We start from the raw sequence: 25,684 nt of genomic DNA, 5'->3' as shown, positions 1-25,684 counted from the left end.
TCTTCAATGGTTACATTAAATACTAATAAAAATGACCACCTAGAGAGGTGGGATAGGGAGGGTGGGAGGAGACGCAAGAGGGAGGAGATATGGAGATATATGTATATGTATAGCTGATTCACTTTGTTATAAAGCAGAAACTAACACACCATTGTAAGGCAATTATACTCCAATAAAGATGTTTTTAAAAATGCTAATAAAAAAGTGAAAGGTTTGTATCTTCCCTAATATTCTCCTGATGGGAACTTGCATATTACGTAAGTAGGTCAAATTTCTAATTTTCTATCTCAAATGCTGATATTGCAGACCTGAGGGAAAAGCTATACCTGAAGGACCAGAAAAAAAAGAATGAAAAAAGAACTGAATTACATAGTTGAACTCACACCCAAAGCCACCTTCCTTCCTTTAAAGCTTTACAGAGTCCTTCTGAGAAGAGTTACCTACAGTGTATGATACTGACCAATACAGTCTATAGTCACTGACTCAACTCTCTGGGATTAAATGCACTGTTTCCATGAATACTGAATCTACCAGGAGACAAAACACACAACTGTAGGTATTTCTAAGATTTATAGGGCCACCTCTGATTTAACACTACCACCCTTTAGCTTCTGGATCAATTTAGAAGATCTTATATAAACCTCTTGGTAACATATCGACAATCAGACTTTAACTGGCATCTGAACACTGATGTGGAAAGTGTTTAGCACATCAATCTTCTCTGAACTCCCAGGTGAAAAGGAGTTTCTACTCTTGTCTTTGTAAGAACAGACAATAATATCATGAGTAGGCTGCCTGAGAGAAGTGAGTCAAGAAAAGGTTTTGGGGGAAAAAAAGGATACAATGAACAATAACAGGCTATCTAGTTCATGTCACGGTTTATCACACCGAAATAGGTGACCCAAAAGGATAAACATGTGCTTTAGCAAAGAAAAGAAGAAAGAGGAGAGGGGAGGGGAGGAGAGATCAGGCAAGGGATATACAGTTAAAATGAATTAGCATGCTTCTTATAGAGTGGAAAGACAATACTTTCTGGGAAAACCTGCCTTGATGTTTAATGGGACAGTTTCTAGTCCCATCTGCTTTCATCTTAGGCAATACTACAGCTCCCTTATGGCCCCACAAATGGTTATTTTACTTGCTATTCTACTAATTATAATCACATTTTTAACATACACACAGCATTTTAAAACCATCATTTTTCAAGTCTATCAGAGAGAATATTATTTACTCAACATATTTGCTGGAAGAAGAGTAAAAGTGAATATAAGATATAGTGGAGCAAAAGTCTGTTGACAGGACCACCTAGTCTGTAAACCTGTCTGTAACTTTTTTCTTATTTTAACTTCAGAAATGAAAGGACTATAAAATGAAAAAACAAACAAAAAAGGCATATAAGAGTGGTGAACTAGGGAAGGAGCAAATTCCTTTTTTTCATGTGCTAAAAAGTCAACCTTGATAAACCCAACCTAGGGCCTAGAGCTAAGAACTGGTTAATGCCCCACTTGGAAGGAGAAGGGTTCTTGGGTTGGTCACTGTTAAGGATTCTACTGGAGGGAGACTAAATTTTCCAAGGAAATTTAAGACAAGGAAGGCATGGTTCTATCTGCCTATTACAGCTTAAATTTTAAGGCTCATCAATGGCAAGCTCCAACAAATAAAATACAAAATAACATTTCTTTTGCTGTAACTCTACAAATTAAGTCTTACCAAAAAAAAAAGATTACATAACATGTCTTTAAATAAGAAATCCTAAGAAAAGGCAACAAACCTCTTCCCCACAAGACACTTTAAACATAAAAATATGACCTCATGAAGGTAGTCACCTAAGTATCCAAATACATTCCCCAAAAAGTTGACTAAAGGAGATGACTGCAGCTCAGATTACAAGTTTTGTTTAAGGTATTACTTGATAGTTAGAAAAGATGAAGGACAAAAGGGAATCTTCTGGTAGCCTGTTGCCAAGAAAGCGAGCTCTTTCCTTCACAATATACGTGTTCTTGGCAGGAATGTTGTGAGAATTAACAAGGGAACATGTGCAAAACATTCTGAGCTCTTTGAAGAAATGTAAGCGTTCTCTAGTAATCTGAAGGTGTGATATACTTTAACTCTCACATTCTAACCAAAAGCAACCTGGGACTTGGCAGTCTTTGCTGACTGTAGATATCCCAGAGCGCTACAAAGCCACACACACCTGCACTTAATTTTTCTCTCTTAAATACCAAAATGATCAAGGTGCCATTATTTTTTTCCATCTAAAGATCACCAAGTTTAACTGTTAATGCTATGTGACTAAAAGCCAGCATCTAAAGAAAAGCCTTTCCCACCAAGCTCACAAACACGAACTGATCTTTCATTTGCCACTACTGCTGCCTTTTGCAATCTGCTTCTTAAGACTCACAGCTACCAAAGAACAATTTCTTAAAGGGTCCCCTCCCCTCTCTCACTTTTGATGGCTACAGACCCACCACTCTGCACTGCTGTCCACCTCTCTAAATTACAATACCCTCTGATCAAACAGTAGTCACCTGAGATACAAATAGAGACACTTATCAACCACTCAGGCTACATTCGTTCCTTGACTTATTAATAATGGATCTAATGCTAACCTTTAGATCTAATTTGCAAAGTACTAAAAAGAAAACGATCTGTGTACTGAAGAGGTCACTAACTTTTTTTAAGTGCACACTCCCATCTAAGACACTTGGCCATGTACGTTTAATATGTATTTGTATGTGTATTTGCTGATTTTAAACTATACATATGGGCTAATACATAATTATGAAATTAATCTGCGAAACAGAAATTTTAAAGGGCTGAGATAAAGAGCTTTTATGATTTTCTCTCCATACCTCACAGACTGTACCTTGTATGCCCTTCATCAGAGACCAGTGACTTAAAGAACTTTATTCTAGCCTAAGCATCCTTTTTCTAGCACACATCATTATTAAGCTGGAGGCTGCTTTAGGTCCAAACTTATATGGATAGATTGGCTGGGAGGGAGTCAGTAAGATCTAATTCAGAGGGCTTTACTCTATGGCTCCTAAAAAATGACACCACTGTAAAATTTTTTTTAACATCTTTATTGGAGTATAATTGCTTTACAATGGTGTGTTAAAGTAATTATTTACTATCAGCTGTGCCTGAAGCCCTGTGCTCTGGAAGATCTCTAGGAGAGCTACTATCACTGTGTCCCTTGAGGTAGAAGCACCAGAGCATGTGTTAGAGGCATGAGTCCTATTCTTGAACAATCTAGACACCAAGAATACAGAAACACTTCAGCAATGTAACACTAAAAAGTGTTGATTCATAAGAAAAATGTTCAGAATCCCCACCATGGGCAACCTGCTGATTTTAGGACAGAGAGAAAGATGGAGACAAAGACAGTCAGCTTATGGTTCTCAAATCAAACCATTTAATTTACCTCTGAAAATCAGGAAGCTCTGTCCTCTAGAGTCGGGGCCATTATTTCAGGCTAACTGGAGGAGCCTGAGGGGGCCACTGACCGGCTACTTGAGAAGAAGTACAGCAAGCTGAACCTGATGACCTTTAATGTCCACAGTGAGAAATCTCAACTTTCCTTCAGGCTTTCTAGGAGATGACCTGCACATTGCATTAATTTCCTTCCAAGCCAGAAACTCTCAATCTTTTTCTAGTTAAGAGGGATGTATTCACCTAAAAGAAGGCCTGGAAATGTGTGACTGAGAGCTCAATGTCCCACTTATCATTTCATGTAAGGAGACTAAAACATTACCTTCAGTTCCTACTATAATACTGACATGCAACAAAGAATGTGATCAACATAAAGCCAATTAATGAAACTAGGCATGGCAATGCATTCTGGTACTTCTAATCTAACTCCTTTCTGCCTAAAATACCGATTGATGTGTTACCAACACTATCTAATGACTGGCCACTGTATACACATAATCTTTAATGGTAAGACAATATAATAGCAGCTACCATTACTGAAGATCTATTATGCAAGCTTTACATGTATCATTTCTTTTCTTACATCAAGCTATGAGATTTATCACCTCATTTTACAGATGAAGAACAAATTTTGAGATATTTACTTAAAATCACATTTTGTAAGGGGTTAGGCTAGGATCTGAAACAAGACCTGCTTCTAGAATTCTGTTTCAAAAACTATGTCACTACCTGCTATAATTCCAAATCTGTGTTTCTCTTTCTCCACATTTCATTCAGTGATAGGCTTTGTACTGTCTGGTTAGGAGCATAAATAATTACGATAAAATATGATATGATAAGCAGTAATATGATGGTAGTGAAAAGCAGGCTTTAGGATCTGAAGGATCTGTGTTCAAGTCTTGACTCTATTACTTACTAGTAATATTACCCCAGGAAATATATTTAAATTTCTGAGTGCCTGTCTTGGTTAACTGTAAAAGAGGAATAACTATCTTGCAGAATTGTTCTGAAGATTAAATATGCATGTATGTAAAGTATACTGAATGGTGCCTGGTAATGTAGTAAGCATGCAATAAATGGTATTAGTATTTTTAAATACACAAGATAGTACGGGAACAGAAAGGATGAAACAGATCTGCCTAGAAGATGAAGGACACAAGTACATGATATTCAGGAGGGGTTCCTACTAGTTTCAGTGTCTAAGCTGAGCACACAAGTCTCTTTCCTAAATCTCTCAGGACGACTCAATGAGCTCGAGGCTCACGCCTTGATGATACCTGAACATGTCAGTAGTGCTAACCATAAACCCTGTCCTGAGGGCCAAAACTGGAAGGAAAAAAGAAAGACCAAAGTAACCTGTGTGTGTGTGAAGTGCTGGACCTGTAATCAAAGGGCTCGAGTGTTTTTTTAGGCTTCTGGCTGGAATGGGTAAGAAGATGGCTCTCGGACTTCCCTCTGGCTAAGCAGGACGGTCTGTCTCACCCCAGGGCACAGTTCTCTTCTGCCTCAATCAGGAACTACCCAGTGGAGCTTGGGTACTGAGCACAGGTGGGATGGGAGCATGTCAGGACTATCTCACACAGCCCTGCCTCAAAACCGGTCATTTGGAACAAAAGAGTAAAATTAAAGTTCCTCAGAGTTCAATGCCTGGATGTTACTCTGAAACTGTGCAAGGACAGGCCTGTTTGAGGTTAACATCAAAACTATGAGTATTTAAAGGGGTTGAGGTTTCAGTGTAAGTCCGTACACAGAAGTAGTTTGTGCTATTTCTGCTGGGGAGTTAAAAGGACTTTTTAAGTTATGAAAAATACTTTGCGACCTTTAGAAAAACAAAATAATTATTTTGACTCTTTCAAATATAATCCTTAAGATACTCTAAATAGCAGGCAGCATTACTTAAAAAGGCAAATATTGTCGAAAATAAATTAAGCTACAGAGTAAGGGAGCAATGGGCATTATGAGTGCTCTTTAGAGAGCTACAAGATTCATGGCTTCACGCTTAATACAAATGTCACAGATGCACTAAGGTTTTTTTGGGGACTCCATGTATCTGAAAAGAATGATTTCAGCACACCCCATGGCTTTAGCACAAATGAAAGGAAATAATTTTCTAAAACTATTAGGACACTATACTAGTCAGTTAGCCTGATTATCTGTACTATAACTTCTTTTACCCTCCAGCCATCATTATTTAAATAATGTTTTTTTAGTAGGTCCACGACTTATACAAATTAGCCACATGCTAGAAACTGGGCAATGATTTGCATTTTCTGTATGGTTTAGGTCTTAATAACATTCTTCAGACATGGGGAAGTAGGTAAATTTTGATGTCCACCTTCTCGGTTCTAGCTGCCAGCATTAACTCAGTGAATCTGACCTCCAAGAGCATCACTCCGACCTCTACTCACACCCCACTCCCAATACTAAGCACATAATACATCACTTCACAAATCATGGAAGAAATTAGAGCGTACTCTGGCAAGGACACTGCATTAAAACCAGTAGCTAATGCCTGTGAATAATTCAGGTAAGAATGAATCCAGGTAAGAATGATGTACGTACCTGTACCACAGGATCTTTTGGTTGGTGTGATTAACGAGACATGAGCTGTATCTGTGCATGGCCCACCTGGAAACAGAAAGGCAGGTACATCAGTTAGGACATATCCTCCACATACCCAGAGCTCCTATATTGGATAAAGAGAAATCTAAAAAGGAAGGGATCAACCTGTAAATATGCATAAGGAGGGGTATTAGGAAAGATGAAGGTGGTGATGGTAGTGGTAGGTTAATTCTTAGTGCAGTAATTTAGTCTACAGGTCCATATTCTTTCTACATTATAACATGCTTTTCATAAAAAATAATCGAGTCTCACATAATGTTAAGACATTAAAGAAAAAAAATTTAACTAGAATTCTGATCTGGGTAAGAGTAAATTACCCATAAGTTTGGGGAAATGAGCTTTTCCACAGACAAATAAGCAGGAATACTCTTTCTCAGGCTTATCTCAGTGGTCACCCTACTTTTGAATTTATTGCAAAACTGGCCTTATTTAAAGTGGGGGTGACTCCCTGAAGAAGAAACAGCTTGTCAGAAGAAATAAGGATCACTGTAATATTTAAAGACAGCACTGCTGACTAAGGAAGAATATCTAGTTTAATTATAAAAATATGATACCAAGAGAGCCTTCATGCAATCTTTGTGGGCCCAGGGATCTGATAGATAGGTGTAATTCAAGAATATGCAAGAGGGGCTTCCCTGGTGGTGCAGTGGTTGAGCGTCTGCCTGCCGATGCAGGGGACCCAGGTTCGTGCCCCGGTCCGGGAAGATCCCACATGCCGCGGAGCGGCTGGGCCCGTGAGCCATGGCCGCTGAGCCTGCGCGTCCGGAGCCTGTGCTCCACAACGGAAGAGGCCACAACAGTGAGAGGCCCGCGTACCGCAAAAAAAAAAAAAAAAAAAAAGACACAGAGGAGAAATGGGAGGAAAACCAAGTGAGTGTGTTGTTAATGTCAAAGAGCACGTAGCAAATACCTACTATGTGCCACCACAGGTTAGTCTCATGCTCTGGGGCTTATAATCTTGTTAGAAAGACAAAATTTGTTTACTTAAACAAAGAACAATACATGATAGCAAAAAAGAGCTGGATGCGAAATGATCAACTGCCAAAGAATATGGAACAAGTAATAAATGCTAAATGTAATCAGGAGGAAGGATTACACTGGCCAGCATCACGTGGAAATACTTCTCAAGGATTTGAAAATGAGGCAAGAATAGATTAAAACTTAGAAAGACCAAAAGAACAGGGCATTTCAATTGAAAAATTTTCTACAAATGTCACATTCACCAGAGAAAGCTTAACATACTAAAATTCCAGAGGAGGCCCAAATGGGCACTGGCGACATAAACATAAGTAACGTGGAGAGACAATGAGCTGCAAGAAAACCTAATACAGACCCCACATCCTCGAAACCCTCTGGGCACTGGCTCTGTAGCTCCATAAAATGCTATAGCTTCTGCTTCCATGTGTGATTTTTTTTGTCTTTTGTTTTTTTGTTGTTAAATGAATCATTCTTATTTCTGGGAACATAAGCAGTTAAGTCCTGCAACTATTCTTTATTTAGTGAGTAATCCTGGGTAAGTATCCTTAGTTTAACAAAAAAATGGGGATAGTTAAAATTGCCCATAAGCCACAGTGTTAATGAGATCATCTGTACAAAAAGACTTCATAAACTATAAAGCCTTATGTTATGTATCTTCACTTTCTCTCCCATGAGGTTTTATGCACCCAAGGGTCAAGACTCACTTTGTCATCTACTCTTGGGTCATGACTGTATGGACAAAGGGCACTTAATAGTGTTCAGTAAGTGACCACCGCAAGCCACTTGATTGAATCAGTAATGTACATTTTTTAAAAACCCTTTTTTACTGAGGTTTAACATAAAGAGAATGAAGTACTAGAATGAAGTGCACAAATCTTAAGTATATACCTTGAAGGATTTTAACATATATATAATTGTGTAACAACCACCAGATAAAAATACTGGAACATTTCTGGAATCCAGAAAGTTCAAGGGTACATTTTTAAAAAGATTCCCAAATCTTGACTTTGGAAATTTGGATGCAATAGGCTGGGGTGCGCATAGGAAGAGATTAGTGTACATTTTTAAACCAGCTGAGCACGATGTACATTAAGAGCCCAGTTAGTTCCAATCTCTGGAAACACTTAACTCCCAGCTCAATATATGGCGAAGATCACTGAGCTCACACAACATCGTGAGCCACACAAAACACAAGCATCAATAACAGCTTAACTAGCAGAGTATTTTTTTAAAGGACGTAAAATAATTCATTCAGTAAAATTATAAGAGCAGAGAGAAACTGGTTAAATCAAAACCCCTAAAGAAATTTGGCTGGGACTCATGAATTAACACTCCCATGTTTACACATGCAATCTTTACCTCATTTGTAGGTTGAAAGTTTTATCTTTTTGAAAATTCCTAATGAATGAATTTCTGTAGGTTTCGGCAAATACACAAATAACTTCAAGGCTACCTAGCATATCTCAACATGCATCATCATGAAAGTATTCTCCAGAGAGCTTGTTAAACTAACAACCCAATCCAAAGTATTCACTACATTATAGTAAAGTACAAACAGAACCATAATTGAGCCAAAACAAACTGACAGCAAGAGTAACTGGCAGTGATAATATATCCCAGCTTTGATAATTGGACAATATTATAAACAGAGAGCTTGGAATTAAATTTGATCTGGTAGACTATAACCTATGAAACTCTTTAAACTCCAGAACAGATGCACATGAGCACTGTACATATATTCTATATACTAATTGTGCTGTCATATAAAATTCCTATACTCTCAAATAAAAGGAGTAACCACAGGAGATTAAGGTATCTACCTTTACACAATTAATTGCAAATCAACTCTGTTAAAATGAATGCAGATTAAGGGCCACTCAAGGGGAATCTTTTCAGGTTTGAGTCCACAACAATAAAAATATAACATGAGTCCCATGTGGGTATAGCAAACAAAGTAATTTTGAGAGTTGATGGTAAGGGTCAAACTCAGGGCATCTGTTCCATCAAGGAATGGAGTTGGCTAATGTCTGAGAGGGGGGCAGGAGTATGTTCTCATAAATCATTGTAAATTCTGCTCCTGTTTTTGGCTTTTCTTCCTCTTCTTTCCAAACAGAAGGGTAGACAGAGCTAATACCTGAAGAGTAGTCTTTTCTTGCCTGGGTCCTACAGGTTAATGTAGTAATGTAGTGATGTTGTGTGTGTGTGTGTGTGTGTGTGTGTGTGTGTGTGTGTTGGGATCGGGATTGGAAGGTTGGTAAAATAAATGCATTTCTAAGCACAGAATGATTCACACCATTACCCTCTATCCTATATTAGTAGCAAGTGAGTCTGGAACAGTAAGTTTGGGGTTGTTAAATATTAAAAATAAAACCACAGTTAAGGTACCTTGCTTAATATGACAGACTCTCTGGGAATTCTGAACCAGACAATATCAAGATTAACTCATCTAAACTTTTAGCCCATCACACCATGAGTGTTTGTTGCTTTCTTTTGCTAAAGCAAAATTAAACATGTCAAATTTTTCAAGTTTCTTCATTATCTGAAGATACTTAATACTATCATTTTTCATTTGATATTACACTCAGAACTTTTCCCTAAGTTTCAACAATTCAGAGTCTGGAATCTGCAAGTAAATAATGTGTGTGGTAGCTTGTGGTTTGTATTCTGTAAGTCTGAATACTCTATCTTGTCTTTTAAGGATGTTTCTATTCTTGTATTAAAGGTGTCATACATAATGCAGCACTATGGATCACATTTGCAATTCCACGTGAGAGCCATGGAATGAACTTCTTCAGCTGTATTACCAGCAACTAGAAATCTTTACAGCCTTTGCAACAGGGTAGTGGATTTTCTTAGGGAACCAGTACTGATTTCAGCCAGCCCTGTAAAGTTGAAGACAGGGGTCAAATCTGCATACTAAAAGTCACTGTAACCTGCAAAACCAGAAGGACTGAATAAAGGTATCCCGTCAACTATTAACATTCACATTTCAAGCCAAAGTGGCAGGAACCTTTTTCAGCCTCCTACAGAGTTAGTTACTGAGCATGTCAAAAAACACTGAGCTACCACAGTAGTCAATCCAACTGACTGGTTGAAGACTATGACTCAGGAGAAAGACAAGAACACAGGTATGGAGGGTGGCTGCATTTATGCTGGTTATCATCTGAGTAAATATAGAATAACAGTATTTCTCCTTAACCTTGAAAACAGAGATCAACAATCTACCCAGAAAGGTTTTGTTAAAAGAGCTGTGATGAGTAGTTATTTTTGCATCCTGATTCCACTAGCCCCCATTGGCTGCAGTTATACCATGTGCTAAACCACATCAATTAGGAAAAATGGACTGTCAAGAAGTCAGTCAGCTAAAAATTGCCAGAAGCTCAGTAATCAAATATTCTACTACCAGCTTTCATGATAACTGCAAAACATTAATACACAAAAATAGCCATTCTTTTTGTAGATTTATAACACTTCAATATTCTTGCTTAATTAGCATGACATTTACATAACAGTATCTAATTAATTTCTAACTAAGGCACTGTGGGCTAATTAGAAATGCATCATCCTTTTTTAACCAGCTTGTCAATTCCACTCTATCATAATCTGTACATTGTTTACCCTTGCAACATCTCACTTTTCCAGGCTTGCTATTCAAAAGGTGATTTCAGACAACAGATTCATGAGCTACAATTCTCCCTCCACTCTAGAGATTCATAATATCTCATGGGAGTGTTTATAATGAAATAAACTCAACACTGTCTCCTGATGTGGTCATATTAAGAATGCAAAACTATCTTTTAAAAATATTCAAAGAATGTATATTCCTTCAGCAGTAAAACATTCTTTCTTTAAAAGCCTTCAAAATACACACGGATACTTCAAATAGTAAATGGTAATAAATATTAAGGACAGACCAGAACGCACAATAAGCCATCTCTTCAGAAAAGAAAACCCTATCCTCCAACTTCACCCTAAACCTGCAATTCATGAACTGTTTTAATCAGAAAGGACACACCTAATCTGTCTACATAATTGAGTTTGAAGTACACCATCGATTATAAATAAGGATGCATAAAGATATAATGAGTGGGAATCTAAGTTTACAGAAAATCTTCAGTCCCGATAATAGCCCTCCCATTTCTCCGAATGAAACTTCCAAATTAAACCATTTACGAAGCTTGTTACAGAATCTTAAATTTTAATCTCTCAGAAATTCTAATCCTAACTCACTGCATGATTTTTCACACCATTTAGCTCTAAATCAGGGATTCATGAGAAGGGGATTTCCAAAGTAGGTAAGAAATTGCTATTGGTAAGCTCTCTGTTTTGTTCATAAAAAGGGTCTCTCAACAAAATTTCATTACCATTCCACCCCGACTCCCCTAAATAATTGTAGCTGGTCAGCTCTGTAAATATTAGTGTGTGTGTTTGTGCGTGAGTATGCTTATTAGTCTACCTGCACAACAGAAATAAAGTTTAATTCTCCCACAACGCCTTCCTCAGGGAAAAACACTACAAGCAAAATGAAATCAGGAATGCTTTCCATTTGCCCAGTACTGACAGACTCTTCTATGGTAGCGTGGACATCCCTGTTGGGGCCAGGGTATGCGTTTTGGAAGAAATGCTCTCTCTTGACCCAGCAATGGCCTTAATGGCATGATCTTTAGGGGTAGTGGCAAAGTCTTAAGCTTCTTGGTACCCTAGCATATGAGGTGTTCAAAATATGTTTTTCACTACTGAATGAAAATGATCCAGGCTAAAATCAATTATTGAACATGCATATCTATTCGGAAGGGAAATGGAACTATTAATACACAGTTGATTTTCACCATATTTACATGTTAATCTAGCACAGCAGTTCTCAAACATTTGCATCTTAGGAACTTTTTACACTTAACAATTATTAAGAACACAAAAGAGCTTTTCTTTATGTGGGTTATATCTAGTGATATTTACCTCATCTGAAATAAAAACTGAAAAAAAAATTTTCATTTAAAATTCACAAAATAATTAATGTCAACATAAAAACATATTTTTATGAAAAATAACCACAAATTTTAAAAATATAAGAGCAGCCTGGCTTAAAGAAGAAGCCTGGATTTTGACATCTGCATTCAATCTGTTACAATGGATTGCTTATATGAAGCCTATGAAGAAAAATCACCCTCACATGGATATATAGTTGGAAAAGGAAGGACCTCATGGACCCTGTGAATGGGTCCTGAGGACCTCTATAAGTCCTTGGACCACACTTTGAGAAAGACTGGTATAGAACAAAACAGGTTAATATAATTTCCATCTTCTCCACACTCTGTTCACATGCCAACTGACTGTTCTAGTCCTGCAGAGACCCATCAATGCACTAGTACAAAAAGTAGTAAAAGGTTTGCCCATTCTCAACAAAACATTAATATTTAAATAAATGAAGGCAAGAATAGTGGAATAAACTCTAGAATTATAATTTCAACCCAGAACATTCTATTTCCGCTACTTATGTAGGAAGAGTAAAACCATGTTTCATGTAACTCAAAGGATTCTGAGCAGTTAAATCTGTTTGTTTTACAGATGTGATCTCTCACCTAGAACCCTTGTAACCAAAAAAGAGCATCCCGTTTATTAAGATACCGACAAACACTCACCACTAATACTCCGAAATGTGATAAAGTCCAACAGCAATTAACACTGAATTTCTAAGACACCACTATCTTGCGGTTCAAAACTAGAAAGAAACCTTTTTTGAGAGGTCAAAATATCACCTGGCAAATGAAGTCAGTTCTATTTTTAGACACTTGTTTCTGTGACAAAGCATACTTAATATGAATATGAAATCGGGAGCTGTCACTTCTCCAATTTAGACTTCAGTTCTGACTATTTACAGGCTTAACTAAGGCCCAACTCAGGTTTCTGTATTTGCATTTTACCATCAACACAAGCATGAATCTCATAACATTAATGAAGAAACCACTCAGTATTACAAGAGCTTTTATTTTTTTGACATATTTTAGCTACCAAGAGTGTTCTCATAAATCTTGTCCTGCATCTGCAAATGAAAGAATGCACTGCCTTCCTCAGAAAAGGAAGTGACCTGTGCATGTTCTCTATAAGAGGCTTCAGAGAAAATTAAAAAATACGTCTATTTAGGCCATATGTACTGCCCCGTGGACATTTAAAAAGAATTCTGAACATAGGTGCCCTTCTTCCCTGACCCTGTGCTGAGCCTCTCCTGTAAGTAGCTGTACCACAGCTGGCAATGTGTTCAAAGTGTCAATGATTGAAAGGAAACTTAGCCAAACCTCCTTGCTTTACAGAAGTGAACACTAGCAGGTCTTACTAACAGGACCTATCTTTGCAAATAATAGTTGAAAATGTCACAATTTGAATTATGTAAAGAAGTGTTTATATTGATATTTGGGAATTTTAAAAATTCCTTGCCAACATGGCATCCTATTGTTTATTAAATCTAAAGAATCCTCCTTTTGACAGATCAAAAAGTGAAATAAACGGCTTTTGAAGCAACAGAACATATGAACACAAAACATAAAGTTACATGTAGTCATTTTTTGGCATGGGCAGCTCTGAATTTTCAGAGAGAAGTTCACAAACACCATTAAAATATATTCACGTAAGTTTAAAATAACTACTTCTAACACGCAAATAGATAGATGACCCTATTATATGATTTTTTTTCAGCCAAACACTTCTGTCATAACAAAACTCAGATTTAATTTAAAATCAGCACAGTGTCACCTATTACCTGTATCTAGACAAAATAAAAACAGTATGACAACTGCAAAGGGCTAAAGCTATGTGATGTGTGGTTGTTCACTGTGACCTTTACTTTCACAGCCCAGTGTAGAGCATTTCATTTAATAAGAACATAAAAAAAATCTGCATTTGCAAAGAGGGGGCAGTGATGATGCTGCTTCAAAACCTAGTATGAATATCAATAACTGTATAATCTCATTAAGTGCCTGAGGAAACCTTTATGGGAAACTAACCTTTCAGATTTGCAGACTTCTTAAGGGATCCTTGAAAAATGGGTGTTTGAAGTTTGCTAGTCTCTCTTGCAAAGGGGAATCTTGAAGAGGGAAATTCAGGTGATAAAAGAAATACCCATAAGCAGAAACTGCTGTTTGACAACAGGCAGGTGGCTATTTGCAGTTAAAACAACAACAGAAAAAACAGTCTCTCATTATGCTAAAAGCTCTGTTAAAAGAGATGAATTGTCACCACAACAAGACAACCAAATTTCAAAATTAGGTAGGGCAACTGCCTTTTTGAGTTACTTCACCTTGAGGTTACTGAATGGCACAGAAAACAATGAAAATATTAAGTAGCTGCTCAAAATCAGGTTCAGGCAATGAGAAGCCTCTCTTTAGTGTATCAGAACACATGAGCACATGAAGGTTCTCAAAAGTATGAAAAACTAGTAAACTTTTCTAGATATTTAAATCATTTACTGAGTATTGCCTTGCTGGGTGCTATGGGGCAGAGCAAAGCAGAATAAAATTAAGTCTCTGCTAATTTGGGGTATAACCTCTAAATTGGTACAGAGAGATGAGATTCTCATGTCAAAGAGGTGACCAACACAATATGTGATCAGATGTTACAGGGAGGAAGTTAGGAATTCCTTGGAGGAAGCAAGCATGGATGAAATGGTTCTGAGGTAGGTTTCCAAGAGCATGAATAAAAATGGTAATATGAGTTGCCATGGTGTCTTTTGGGGACAACAAGGATCTGGTTCAGTTCAGAGCTGAGTATCAGTGCTGGGAAAGGTAGGAAGGTCAAAAACAATAAGGTTCCAGATTATGTGGGGGAAGGATGTCTGATACAAGATTAAGAATCTGGATGATCAAACAGGCAGTGATGAGTCAATAAAAGAATTCCCTTTTTTGTTTAACATGATGTCAATGGGGATTCATCTGACTAGTTTATTGACTAGGACAAGATGAGAAGCAAGAACAGTCTAAAGATTATGGCTGTAATCCTATGAAAACACAATGGTGGCAATAACAACTTCCCAGACCTTTAATATTTCTCCATTGAGCTAACACTAGAGGATCATAAACAAAGACAAATTAGGAAATATAAACAATATTAGACTAAGAATAAGATTTAGTTTGTGTACTTGGTACAATACATATTCTAAAATTAAGAGCACCTTTAATAGAAAAAAATTTTTATATAAGAATATGTTCCAGTAAATTCCAATAAATTTAGAAATGTAGATGAAATAGACATTTTTATAATAATACTAATTGCCAAAACTAACTTTAAATGAGGTCGAAAATATAAATAGTCCAATATCAGATATCAGGCCAATCAGTTTTATGAATAAATTCTTCAAGCTTTCAAAGAACAGATACATTACACAATGTCAGAACATAAGACAAAAAGCAGTGTTAGGGGGCTTCCCTGGTGGCGCAGTGGTTGAGAGTCCGCCTGCCGATGCAGGGGACACGGGTTCGTGCCCCGGCCAGGGAGGATCCCACATGCCGCGGAGCAGCTGGGCCCGTGATCCATGGCCGCTGAGCCTGCGCGTCCGGAGCCTGTGCTCCGCGATGGGAGAGGCCACAACAGTGAGAGGCCCGCGTAATGCAAAAAAAAAAAAAAAAAAAAAAAAAAGCAGTGTTAGGGCACAGGAAAAGATGAAAAGCTTTCTATGAGATTCATGTAACTAGTATCTAAACTAGACAGGAATAGCATGCCCACCATATACAAGCACACATGTACACAAAATTAACTCACTTATTAAAAAGGTACAAAACTTAAAATACAATTAGCGTTTTGAATCCATCAGTACACTGAAAGAACTAACAGAGTTTATTCAAGGAATGCAAAGATGGTTTAACACTGGAAGTCTATTAAATTAAGAGATTACATATTAATGGAGAAATGTGTATGATCATCTCAACAGATGCTGAAAAGCATTTTATAAACATTCCTCTCTGATTTAAAAAAATTAACAAGCTAAAAATAGAAGTTTCTTAACCTGATAAATAATATCTACAAAAAAACCTGTAGCAAATACTACATTTATGTGGGATATACTAATATATTTCACATACATTAGTAATAAGAAGTAGTATCAGAGTTAGGAACAGGAAATACATATATAAAGCTATAAAGAAGAATTTCTAACAAGAAATGTATAAGGATTACACTAAGAAAATAATAAATCTTTACTCAAGAATATTTAAGAAGGTTTGAACAAATGAAGACAAATGATATTCCTATATGAGAAGGCCCAATAATGTATTAAAATGTCCATTATTCCCAAATAAACCTTTATTTTCAGTGTAAACCCAATTAAAAATCACACTGTAATTTTTAATAGAATTTGACAAAGTGCATTGAGAAGAAAAAATGCAAAAAAATAGCCAACAAAATTTAGAAAAAGATAAACTAAGGGGGAACTAGCTCTATCAGATCCCAATACTCACCACAAAGTTATTTTCCAGTCTCAGGAATATACAGTTAGACCAATGGAACAAAATAAAAGAGTCTAAAAACAGATTTACGTTTATAAAATAGTGACGGAATTCCAAACCAGGCCTAACTGATAAGTGGTTTTGACACAATTGGTTATCCATTTGGAAAAATAATAAAGGTAAATCCCTGTACCTCATAGCATATACAAAATAAATTCCAGATGGAATCAAGAGCTAAATATAAATATAAACTGTAAAATATGAAGAAAAATATTTTTATAACCCTGTGATGGAGAAAGCCTTCTAAGAAACACACAAAACTAGAAGACAAACTAACAGACTTGAATTTTAAAATCTGTGAATTTTCTAATGGAATACAAGGCACCCAAATCAAAATTAAAAAGTCTTAAGTGACATACCGGAAGAAAATATTTACATGATATGTAACAAATATATAAGAATACATAACAAATATCCAGAATATATAAGGAGCTCCTACAAATCAGTAAGAAAAAAAGGCTAACAAAAAAATAAGCAAAGAATACAGATAGACAAATCAATGGAGACACAAATAGCTAATAAACATATGAAACAGTGCTCAATCTCACTATCAGGAGATGTCAGGTAAATGCAAGTTAAGATAAGCTTTTCTTGGGCTCCCCTGGTGGTGCAGTGGTTGAGAGTCTGTCTGCCGATGTAGGGGACACGGGTTCGTGCCCTGGTCTGGGAAGATCCCACATGCCGCGGAGCGGCTGGGCCCATGAGCCATGGCCGCTGAGCCTGCGTGTCCGGAGCCTGTGCTCCGCAACGGGAGAGGCCACAACAGTGAGAGGTCCGCGTACCGCAAAAAAAAAAAAAAGATAAGCTTTTCTTTTGCCTGTTGCCCCCCAGAAAAGAACACCTAACGTTGGTAAAAGTATGGGGAAAATGCTCACTCAAATAAAGTGGCATATAGGAATAAAGTAGTAATGTCATTTTGGAAATTAATTTGGCGGTGTATATAAAAATTTTAATACATATTCTTTGACTTGTTAGTTCCTCTTCCATGTATTTATCATGGAAAAATGATACATGCACCATTACTTATATTTAAAAATGTTTACATCATGTGGTTTATAGCAGTAAAATATAAGAAACAGTCTCAAAAGAAAAGAGATAATAATAATACAGAATACTACAGAGCAGTTTAAAAAGAATTAGGCTGACCTAGAAAGATCTCTAAAATATATTGTTAAGTAAAAAAGCAAGTTACAAAACAATACATATAGTATGTTCTCATTTGTATAAAGAAAACCTTATATTTATGTAGACATGTATATAACTGCATAGAAAAAGAATATATATAATCCAAAATAAATAAACAGTGGTTATCTCTGAAAAGAGTGGGAATTTGGGGGGTGGGGAACGGGGTGGAGGCATTAAAAGAATATTTTCACCTTCTAACATACATAAACCTGTATGTCTTTGCTTTACTTGTATACTTAAAAAATAAAGTAACTTAAGACAAAAAAGAGGGCAGCAAATAATTAATTTAAAAGTCATGGTTTTGCTTTAATTTTGACTCTATTTTTAGACTACAAAAAAGGTCAGATGACACTCTAAGTGCTTGAACAAGTTTTGATCCAGCTAACAATGTGGAATAGAAGTAATTTCCATAAGAAAACACTGCTAAACTGGTCAGTCCTTTTGCATTTTGACCAGGATTCATTCAATGATCCCATACATTGATTCCTGGTGAATTACAACCATTCAATTCAATACAGCATATAACTGTACGTTATCAAACTGTACTGCAAAGTACCAATCCTTTTAGAACACAAGCCCTAATAAAAGCACCATGCTTTACAGAATCAGCTTCAAGATAAATAAATGCACTGGAAAAAAAAGTACCTTTAAATTAAAATCAGAAGAGACATTTAAAATTTTGGCATTCTTCATTATGAGAAAGAATCTCCCACTTTGATACTATTATATATCAGAAAAGCTCCATCTGTTGTATAATTATCTCTGATAAATGGCCTGATGCTCCAAGCTTCATTAGAGAAAAAGGAAGAGAAAGACACATACAGAGAGAACTGTAAATAAATCTCCTCACCATATTTCACTTAAAACCAGCCCAGCAGGAAGGCATAAAATATTTTTAATAGGTAATATTTTCTGAATGTTCTACTAGAATAAGTCAGCCTGTTTTGCACACTATCTGGTCTTCAAGTAGGCATAGTCCAAAAAGGGAAAACTAGTTTCACTTAGAGATTATTATAAATTTAATTGGTAAAAACAGACAAACATGAAGTTCAGCCACTCAGTGGCAGTGATATTAATTTTCCAAGGGACAGATCTGTCAGACAGGAATGAAGACTAGCAGCCAATGAAGCCCAATTCATGTTCAAAGACCCAAGGGCAGTTTAGCAAGGAAATCTGTTAAAATGTGCCACCGTTTTATTTTTTAAATGCCTGGGGAAGTTAGGCTATGACCAGGAACCAGTTTCCAAGGAAACAATGGAAATCTCTTTGTTCAAAAAAATTAATTTAACACACAGATAAAGAATGCTCTCAAATTTCTGTTTTGGGAATCACTGTCATATTAAAGGAAAATCCAGTCAGCACTTGGAAAATGAAGCTTTATTCATTAAAAGTCTTCACTAACATTCCAGTTAGTATGGTTCTCACTTTTTCTGTATATTTTCTTTTGGTTACAACAAAATCATCTCTTGGGTATATATAGTAGAGAAGAACAGGAAAAATTTTCAGCATTATGGATGAAAAAAGGCCCAGAGCTGAGCTCTAGCCCTGTCATGTGACTCAAGGCAGGTCACCATTCAAACCTTTTCCTCATCTGTAGAATAAGGAGGAGGCTATCTGCCCTGCCTATGTTGCAGACTGTTTGTTAGGATGATCCCAGAAAAATAACGTTTGTCAGAGGACTTTGTAAAACAGGGGTTGACGAACTTTCTCTGCAAAGGACCATACCATTGGGTCTGTGTAGTAACTACCCAGTTCTGACGTTAAAGTGCAGATGCAGCCACAGGCAATACATACATGAATGAGCATGGCTGTGTTCCAATAAAAATTTATTTGTGAACACTGGAATCTGAATTTCATGTAATTTTCACATGTAAAATTACTGTCCTTTTGATCTTTTTCATTTAAAATCATTCTTAGCTCGTGGGCATACAAAAACAGGTGACGGGCCAATTTGGCCTGTGGGTTATACTTTGCCAACTTCCCTTAAAAACTATTGTTTTATATATGTGTTGGTGGCTGTTTATTGCTTAGTATGTGCCTCTACACAGTTTAGAAAAGTGTTCTGTACGAGGTGGGCCCTCTCTAACTGTTAGATTAGAATGTCAGAATATTTAAAAACAAGCCCATTTCTTGCCATTACTCTTCCCTAGTAGCAGGTATCAGTTCTCTTCCTCTCCTGCCTAGAAAGAAACAGACCAGCTAACTCTCCACCAACACCTCAATTTCCCTCCAGTACATAGTGGGACTGGCTAACCCCTGCCCCCTGCCACCAAAAACCCCACAAAACCTAGCTCTGTAGGCATGTACACCATAAGGCTCCCCAGAGGGCACAAGCAAGGATGTCCAGGCCTTTAAGAGCATAACGATAGGAAATCGAATTTATAGGAGAAATAGAGAGAAGGGTCTTTTAAAAAATCTTTTAAGTCCAATCTTATAAGACTCTGACTTACGGTGACCAGTCATCTGCTCATCCTGTTAAGGCTATCAGGACAGATGCATTGTCTAAGTCAAGAGTAGATAACCAAAGTGATTGCTAAGTAGCAGTGAAGACCCAGGTGATCCACTGACACCTTGCAAATTTCTTCAACTGTGACCCACCTAGGAGAAGAAAGGTGGAGGAAGAGGCAGCAGGGGATTACTCATATTGATCTTTTAGTACCCTCAAAGAGACCAGAATTTCATATAATGCATCCGCCCTGACAGCTTTAACAACCAGTTCCAGCGTTCTACCCACAACCTGACATTATTTCAAAAGTTGGCTCAAGAAACAAAGCACAGGGCTTCCCTGGTGGCACAGTGGTTAAGAATCTGCCTGCCAATGCAAAGGACACAGGTTCGAGCCCTGGTCCGGGAAGATTCCACATGCCACGGAACAACAAAGCCTGTGCGCCACAACTACTGAGCCTGCGCTCTAGAGCCTGCAAGCCACAACTACTGAGCCCACGTGCTACAACTACTGAAGCCCATGCACCTAGAGCCCATGCTCCACAATAAGAGAAGCCACTGCAATGAGAAGCCCGTGCACCACAACAAAGAGTACCCCCACTCGCCGCAACTAGAGAAAGCCCACGTGCAGCAACGAACACCCAGGCAGCCAAAAATAAATAAATTTATTAAAAAAAAAAAAAAAGATCAATGTCTCCTAGACTAGATTTGAAGCTTCTAGGAAAGTGTTCTATGCCTGTTTGGGGTCATAGATATCTTTAAAAAAAAAAGAAAAAAGAAAGTACAGTAGCTGATTCAATTTGTTGTAAGGCAGAAACAAACACAACATTGTAAAGCAATTATACTCCAATAAAGATGTGGGAGGAACAAAAAAAAGAAACAAAATAAACCACAATTTATCTCCTCTATGAAAAACCTGGAAATTGAAAGAACAATAAATTGGTAGTAGCAAGAGCATTAAGAAATGTATGTTATTTTGTTCTTTTTAAGTGTCTGCGCAACATTCCTTCCTCTATAGTTTATTTGCAAGCAACAGCCTTTACACTACAAATCACTACAGAGACAGGCAGCAATGGGGTGGTGCTGGAAAGCCAGGCTGCTTTGTGATGTTGGGCAAGATACAGAATCATCCTGTGCCTCCATTTTCACATCTGAAAAACAGATACGGTAATACCACCCGCTTTACAGGGTATTATAAATATGAGGTAGGTTAATACAAATAAAAATTTGGAACAGTGCCTGGTACTTAGTAAGTACTCTGGTAATAGCTGTTACCATTTTTATAGCATTTAAATGTTACAACAAGTCCTTTGGTCACTATTAGAATTTTGTTTACAACTGCTTTTTGAAAATGCTTCTAATGGCTAAAGTTCCATGGACTCTTCTGCAGACACACATAAGATGGGATAGGAAGAGACACGTGTGTTTAGACAAAGAAATATCACTTTGAGCTTTTGGACACCTGTTTTATTGACCTCCAGTCAAGGTGTTTTAAGAAATTCTTTTGTATAAAAATCTGTCCTGCTCTCTGCTTTACACATTCTTGTCAATAGTTCTTACTCTATCTGCAGTCTTTTCAAAACAGCATTAATGTACCCAGACTCTCACCACCTTTCTATTCTTATATTCATTTAACTTTGAGAAGCAGAAAGCAGATGTAATCGAGAGAATGAGTATTGCTTATTAGGAAGAAAAGTAAAACCTTTCACAAGCCCCAAAGAAGACTCAGCACTTCCAGTTCTACACTAACGCTTCCAGTTCTACAATAACAATGGATCCATAACTACTACAGAGTTTACAGATTATGTAGTACTTGGATTTGGAATCCCAAACCCATTTCCCAGCAACTCCTACACCTTACTTCTCCATAACTCTCTAGGGGAAGCTAAGGACCAACAGATGAAATTCTGGTCTCTTGAGAATACTAAAAGATTAATATAAGTAATCTCCTGCTGCCTCTTCCTCCACCTTTCTTCTCCTAGGTAGGTCACAGTTGAAGAAATGTACAAGGTGTCAATGGATCAGGCTGTCTACTCTCACCTGGGTCTTCACCGCTACTTGGCAATCACTTTAATTACCTCCTGTTGACTTACAATGCATTTGCCCTGACAGCTTTAACAAACCTTCCTTACTTTTCTTATCCCTATATCACCCCATCCACAAATCCGGCACATATCTCCTCACTCCAGCATAGTTTTCAACCTAGGCAAGGTGGCAAAACTCGCCTGAGAAAGCGTTTGCAAATGACATGCTTATTAACCACTATTCCTGCTACTGCCTCCCTTTCACCCTAAAATTCGCATGCACCTGTTAGGGAGAACCAGAAACTCAAGGAGAGAGGTATGTATCTGAAAAGGTGACCTCCTTGTGGATAGAGACCTAATCTTATTCATTTCTGTACCCAACACTTAACCTAGTGCCATTTAGCAAAGACTGCTAAATGAATATACAAACCACTGAAATAGTTTATTAAATAGTTTATTTAGAGAATTAATCACATGATCACCAAATCTATATTTTTCTTGTCAGCTTACAGTTTCCTGAAGCATTTTCACAATGTTGAGGCAATATACTATAGTGGTTGAAAGCACAGGCTCTGGAGCCGAATCAGTGGGTTAGAGCATGAGCTACACTGGGCAGCAAGAGCTCTGAATTTTGGGTAGAAGTTACTGAACCACTCTATGCTTCAACTTCCTCATTTGTAAAAACAGGGATAATAAAAGCACCTACCTTATAGGACACTGTGAGAATTAAATGTTAGTATGTGTAAAGGGCTTAGAAGAGGGCTTAGAAGATAGCCAAACACTTCATAAATATGAGTGACTATTTTCATTATTATTTCATTATTAATATTTCATTATTATTAGTAGTATTGAGAATTAAACGTTAGTATGTGTAAAGAGCTTAGAAGATAGCCAAACACTTTATAAATATGAGTGAATATTTTCATTATTATTAATAAAGCCTACACCATACGATGAAATTTGTTCCTTGCCTTTTGTGACCTTGCCCACTATCATTTGCCTCCTCTCTGACTTCTTCAGTTGCCTCCTCTGTTTTGGTTTCCCTCTAGGTTCTATTCTCACTGCTTTTCTTTCTTCTCACCTTTGGCAATCTCACTTAACCCCTAAGGCTTCACTTATCATCTGCATGTGGATGAAGCCAACCTTGACTTCTTCCTCCTGAGCTCCAACTCAAACTGCCCAGTTGAACACTTAAGTCATCATTAAACCTCATATTAGCAAATCTCCTCCTCTCTCCAGATCTATGAAAATCCAAGGTTTACAATAATGAGCTCCACAAGAATTAGGAAATGAGATTAGACTCTGAGAGTTTCACTTGAAGAGTTAAACACATAATGGTTTAAAGCAGTGATGTCACCAGAAAGAGAGAATGGATCTGAAACTGGTAGAACTACACATCCTTAATCAGATTGAAGGTATTTACGTATATACCGAAAGGAAAAATGTGGCAGTCTACAGAAGCCTAGAGTGGCAAGTTATGGAAACACAGGAAGTGCTGTGTCCTAGGGGCTCCAGAGCTCAGGGTAGGTCTAATCCCAAGCAGAGGAGGGAAAAAGGGCATAAAGATGGAATCTCGTACTGAACATAAGACCTTCCCTATATGTCCTCAGAGTGCACCCGACAATCAGCGTGACTCAAACTTTCACTTCATCTAACTCCACTTGTTCTGAGTCCACACTCTGCCATTTGCTATGTAAATCCTTGTTATGGGTCTGCTTCCCATAAAGATCTGACTCCAGAGAAAATATTTTAGTCATACAGTCATATGGATATAGTGTTTTTATTTTCAATCCCTGTTATAAGGATATTTCATGATGAATTAATCAAGTAACTTTTGGTTACCATGTGCGTTTCCACATACCTTAATTTCACAGAAAAAGTGTTGATCTTACCAACATGAATACTTCTATTCTCTGTGGCAGTTATATTTCACATTGCGAATTAACTAATTAAAAGCATGAGTTCTAAAGCCAAATGCCTAAATTTGAATGCTATTCTGGTTACTAGTTTGCTACCACAGGCAAATTACTTGATCTCTTTTTGCCTGTTTCCTTCTATACAATGGGGAAACTGAGTATTTACACCTCAATGAGTTGTCATGAGGAGTAAAAGAAAAAATATGCAAAACATATAGAGCAGTGTCTTGCACATAAAGTGCTCAATTAAAGGTAGCTGTTGTTATCTCAGAGCACTTGGGCTGCTCAAGTTGTTTTGATCCTGGCCTGATCCTGGTGTGTGTGAATCCAGTCAGATGCCATTCCATAAGATGAGATTCTGATCAGCTCCAACCTTTCCCTTAGACAAGGAGTTCTTAACCAAAGGCCATAGTGAGCTTTAGAAAAATTTTACTCAAAATTGAGTATAAATGGTTGGTGTCATTTTTCTGAGACAAGGGGCCAGAGCTTTCATCAGCCTCTCAAGAAGTACACAACCCTCAGGCTTCCCTGGTGGCGCAGCGGTTGAGAGTCCGCCTGCCAATGCAGGGGTCACGGGTTTGTGCCCCGGTCCGGGAAGATCCCACATGCCGCGGAGTGGCTAGGCCCGTGAGCCATGGCCGCTGAGCCTGCGCGTCCGGAGCCTGTGCTCTGCAACGGGAGAGGCCACAACAGTGAGAGGCCCGCGTACCGCAAAAAAAAAAAAAAAAAAAGTACACAACCCTCAACAGATTTTTAAAAACAAAACAAAACCTACTGCCTTAACATTATCACTACCATTTTCATCTTTTTTTCTCCCCTTACATAATTTCAACACCTTTGCCTAGGCCTCTATTCAATTAGGTTACAATAATTTTAAATTTTTCTCTGTGCAATGTTATCTAGTATAATCCTTCCCATTTTCAATACTGCCATGCTACTTCTGCAAAATAACTGTAGTAATATTACTTCCTTTGCACAAAAACATAACTACTGTCTAACATCCAAATATCTTCGCTGAGCGTTCAAGCCTCTATGGCACGGCCACAATCTACCTGCCCAGCCTTGTCCTCCATAAATGGCCCTAAAGGAGTCACTTGCCATTGCAGAACTCCATGCAGCTTTCCTCCATATTGTGTCTATCTTCAACAGCACCTTCTCCAGTAAACCAACACCCTTCTTCAACAGTCAATGTCTTCAATACGTAAGAAAGACCGTTAAAATAGGTGCATACAACCATGTATCAGGGTTTCTCAACCCTGGCATTACTAACATGTCAGGCTGGATAATTCCTTGCTGTGGAGGGCTGTCTGATACAGTGTCAGATGTTTACAGCATTGGGGGGAGGGGGAGGGGCAAACTCACTCCTGGTTGAGAACTACTGATATAAGAAATATATTTAATTTCCGCTGCTAAACAGTAAATTCTTTGAGGACAGGGACTACGGCCTTTTTTACCTTTATATTCTCAACTCTACCTAGTACAGTGGTTTATGATAGGGGTTTAGATAAACATTTGTTCTCTGCTAATCTTTCCAAAGTTAGTAGATAGAACATTCTAACCTACCATATTCCAAGGATTTCTAGATATTCAT

The 25,684-nt window shown here is 37.6% G+C and overlaps 1 protein-coding gene across 3 annotated transcripts in view; it reads right to left on the bottom strand.

The window, feature by feature from the left end:
* The window catches only part of ZFAND3 (zinc finger AN1-type containing 3), a 320,362-nt gene that overhangs the window by 50,091 nt on the left and 244,587 nt on the right, over positions 1–25,684 (bottom strand). For all 3 annotated transcript variants that reach the window (XM_049715787.1, XM_033424363.2, XM_004267651.4), the window contains exon 4: positions 5,995–6,060. In XM_049715787.1, the coding sequence (XP_049571744.1) occupies positions 5,995–6,060 (66 nt within the window). The remainder of the gene's footprint in view (positions 1–5,994; positions 6,061–25,684) is intronic.

The sequence above is a fragment of the Orcinus orca genome, chromosome 10, assembly GCF_937001465.1.
Source record: "Orcinus orca chromosome 10, mOrcOrc1.1, whole genome shotgun sequence".
Lineage (NCBI taxonomy): Eukaryota > Metazoa > Chordata > Mammalia > Artiodactyla > Delphinidae > Orcinus > Orcinus orca.
Note: the sequence above shows the minus strand (reverse complement) of the source record. Positions and strands in the feature narration are given on the sequence as shown.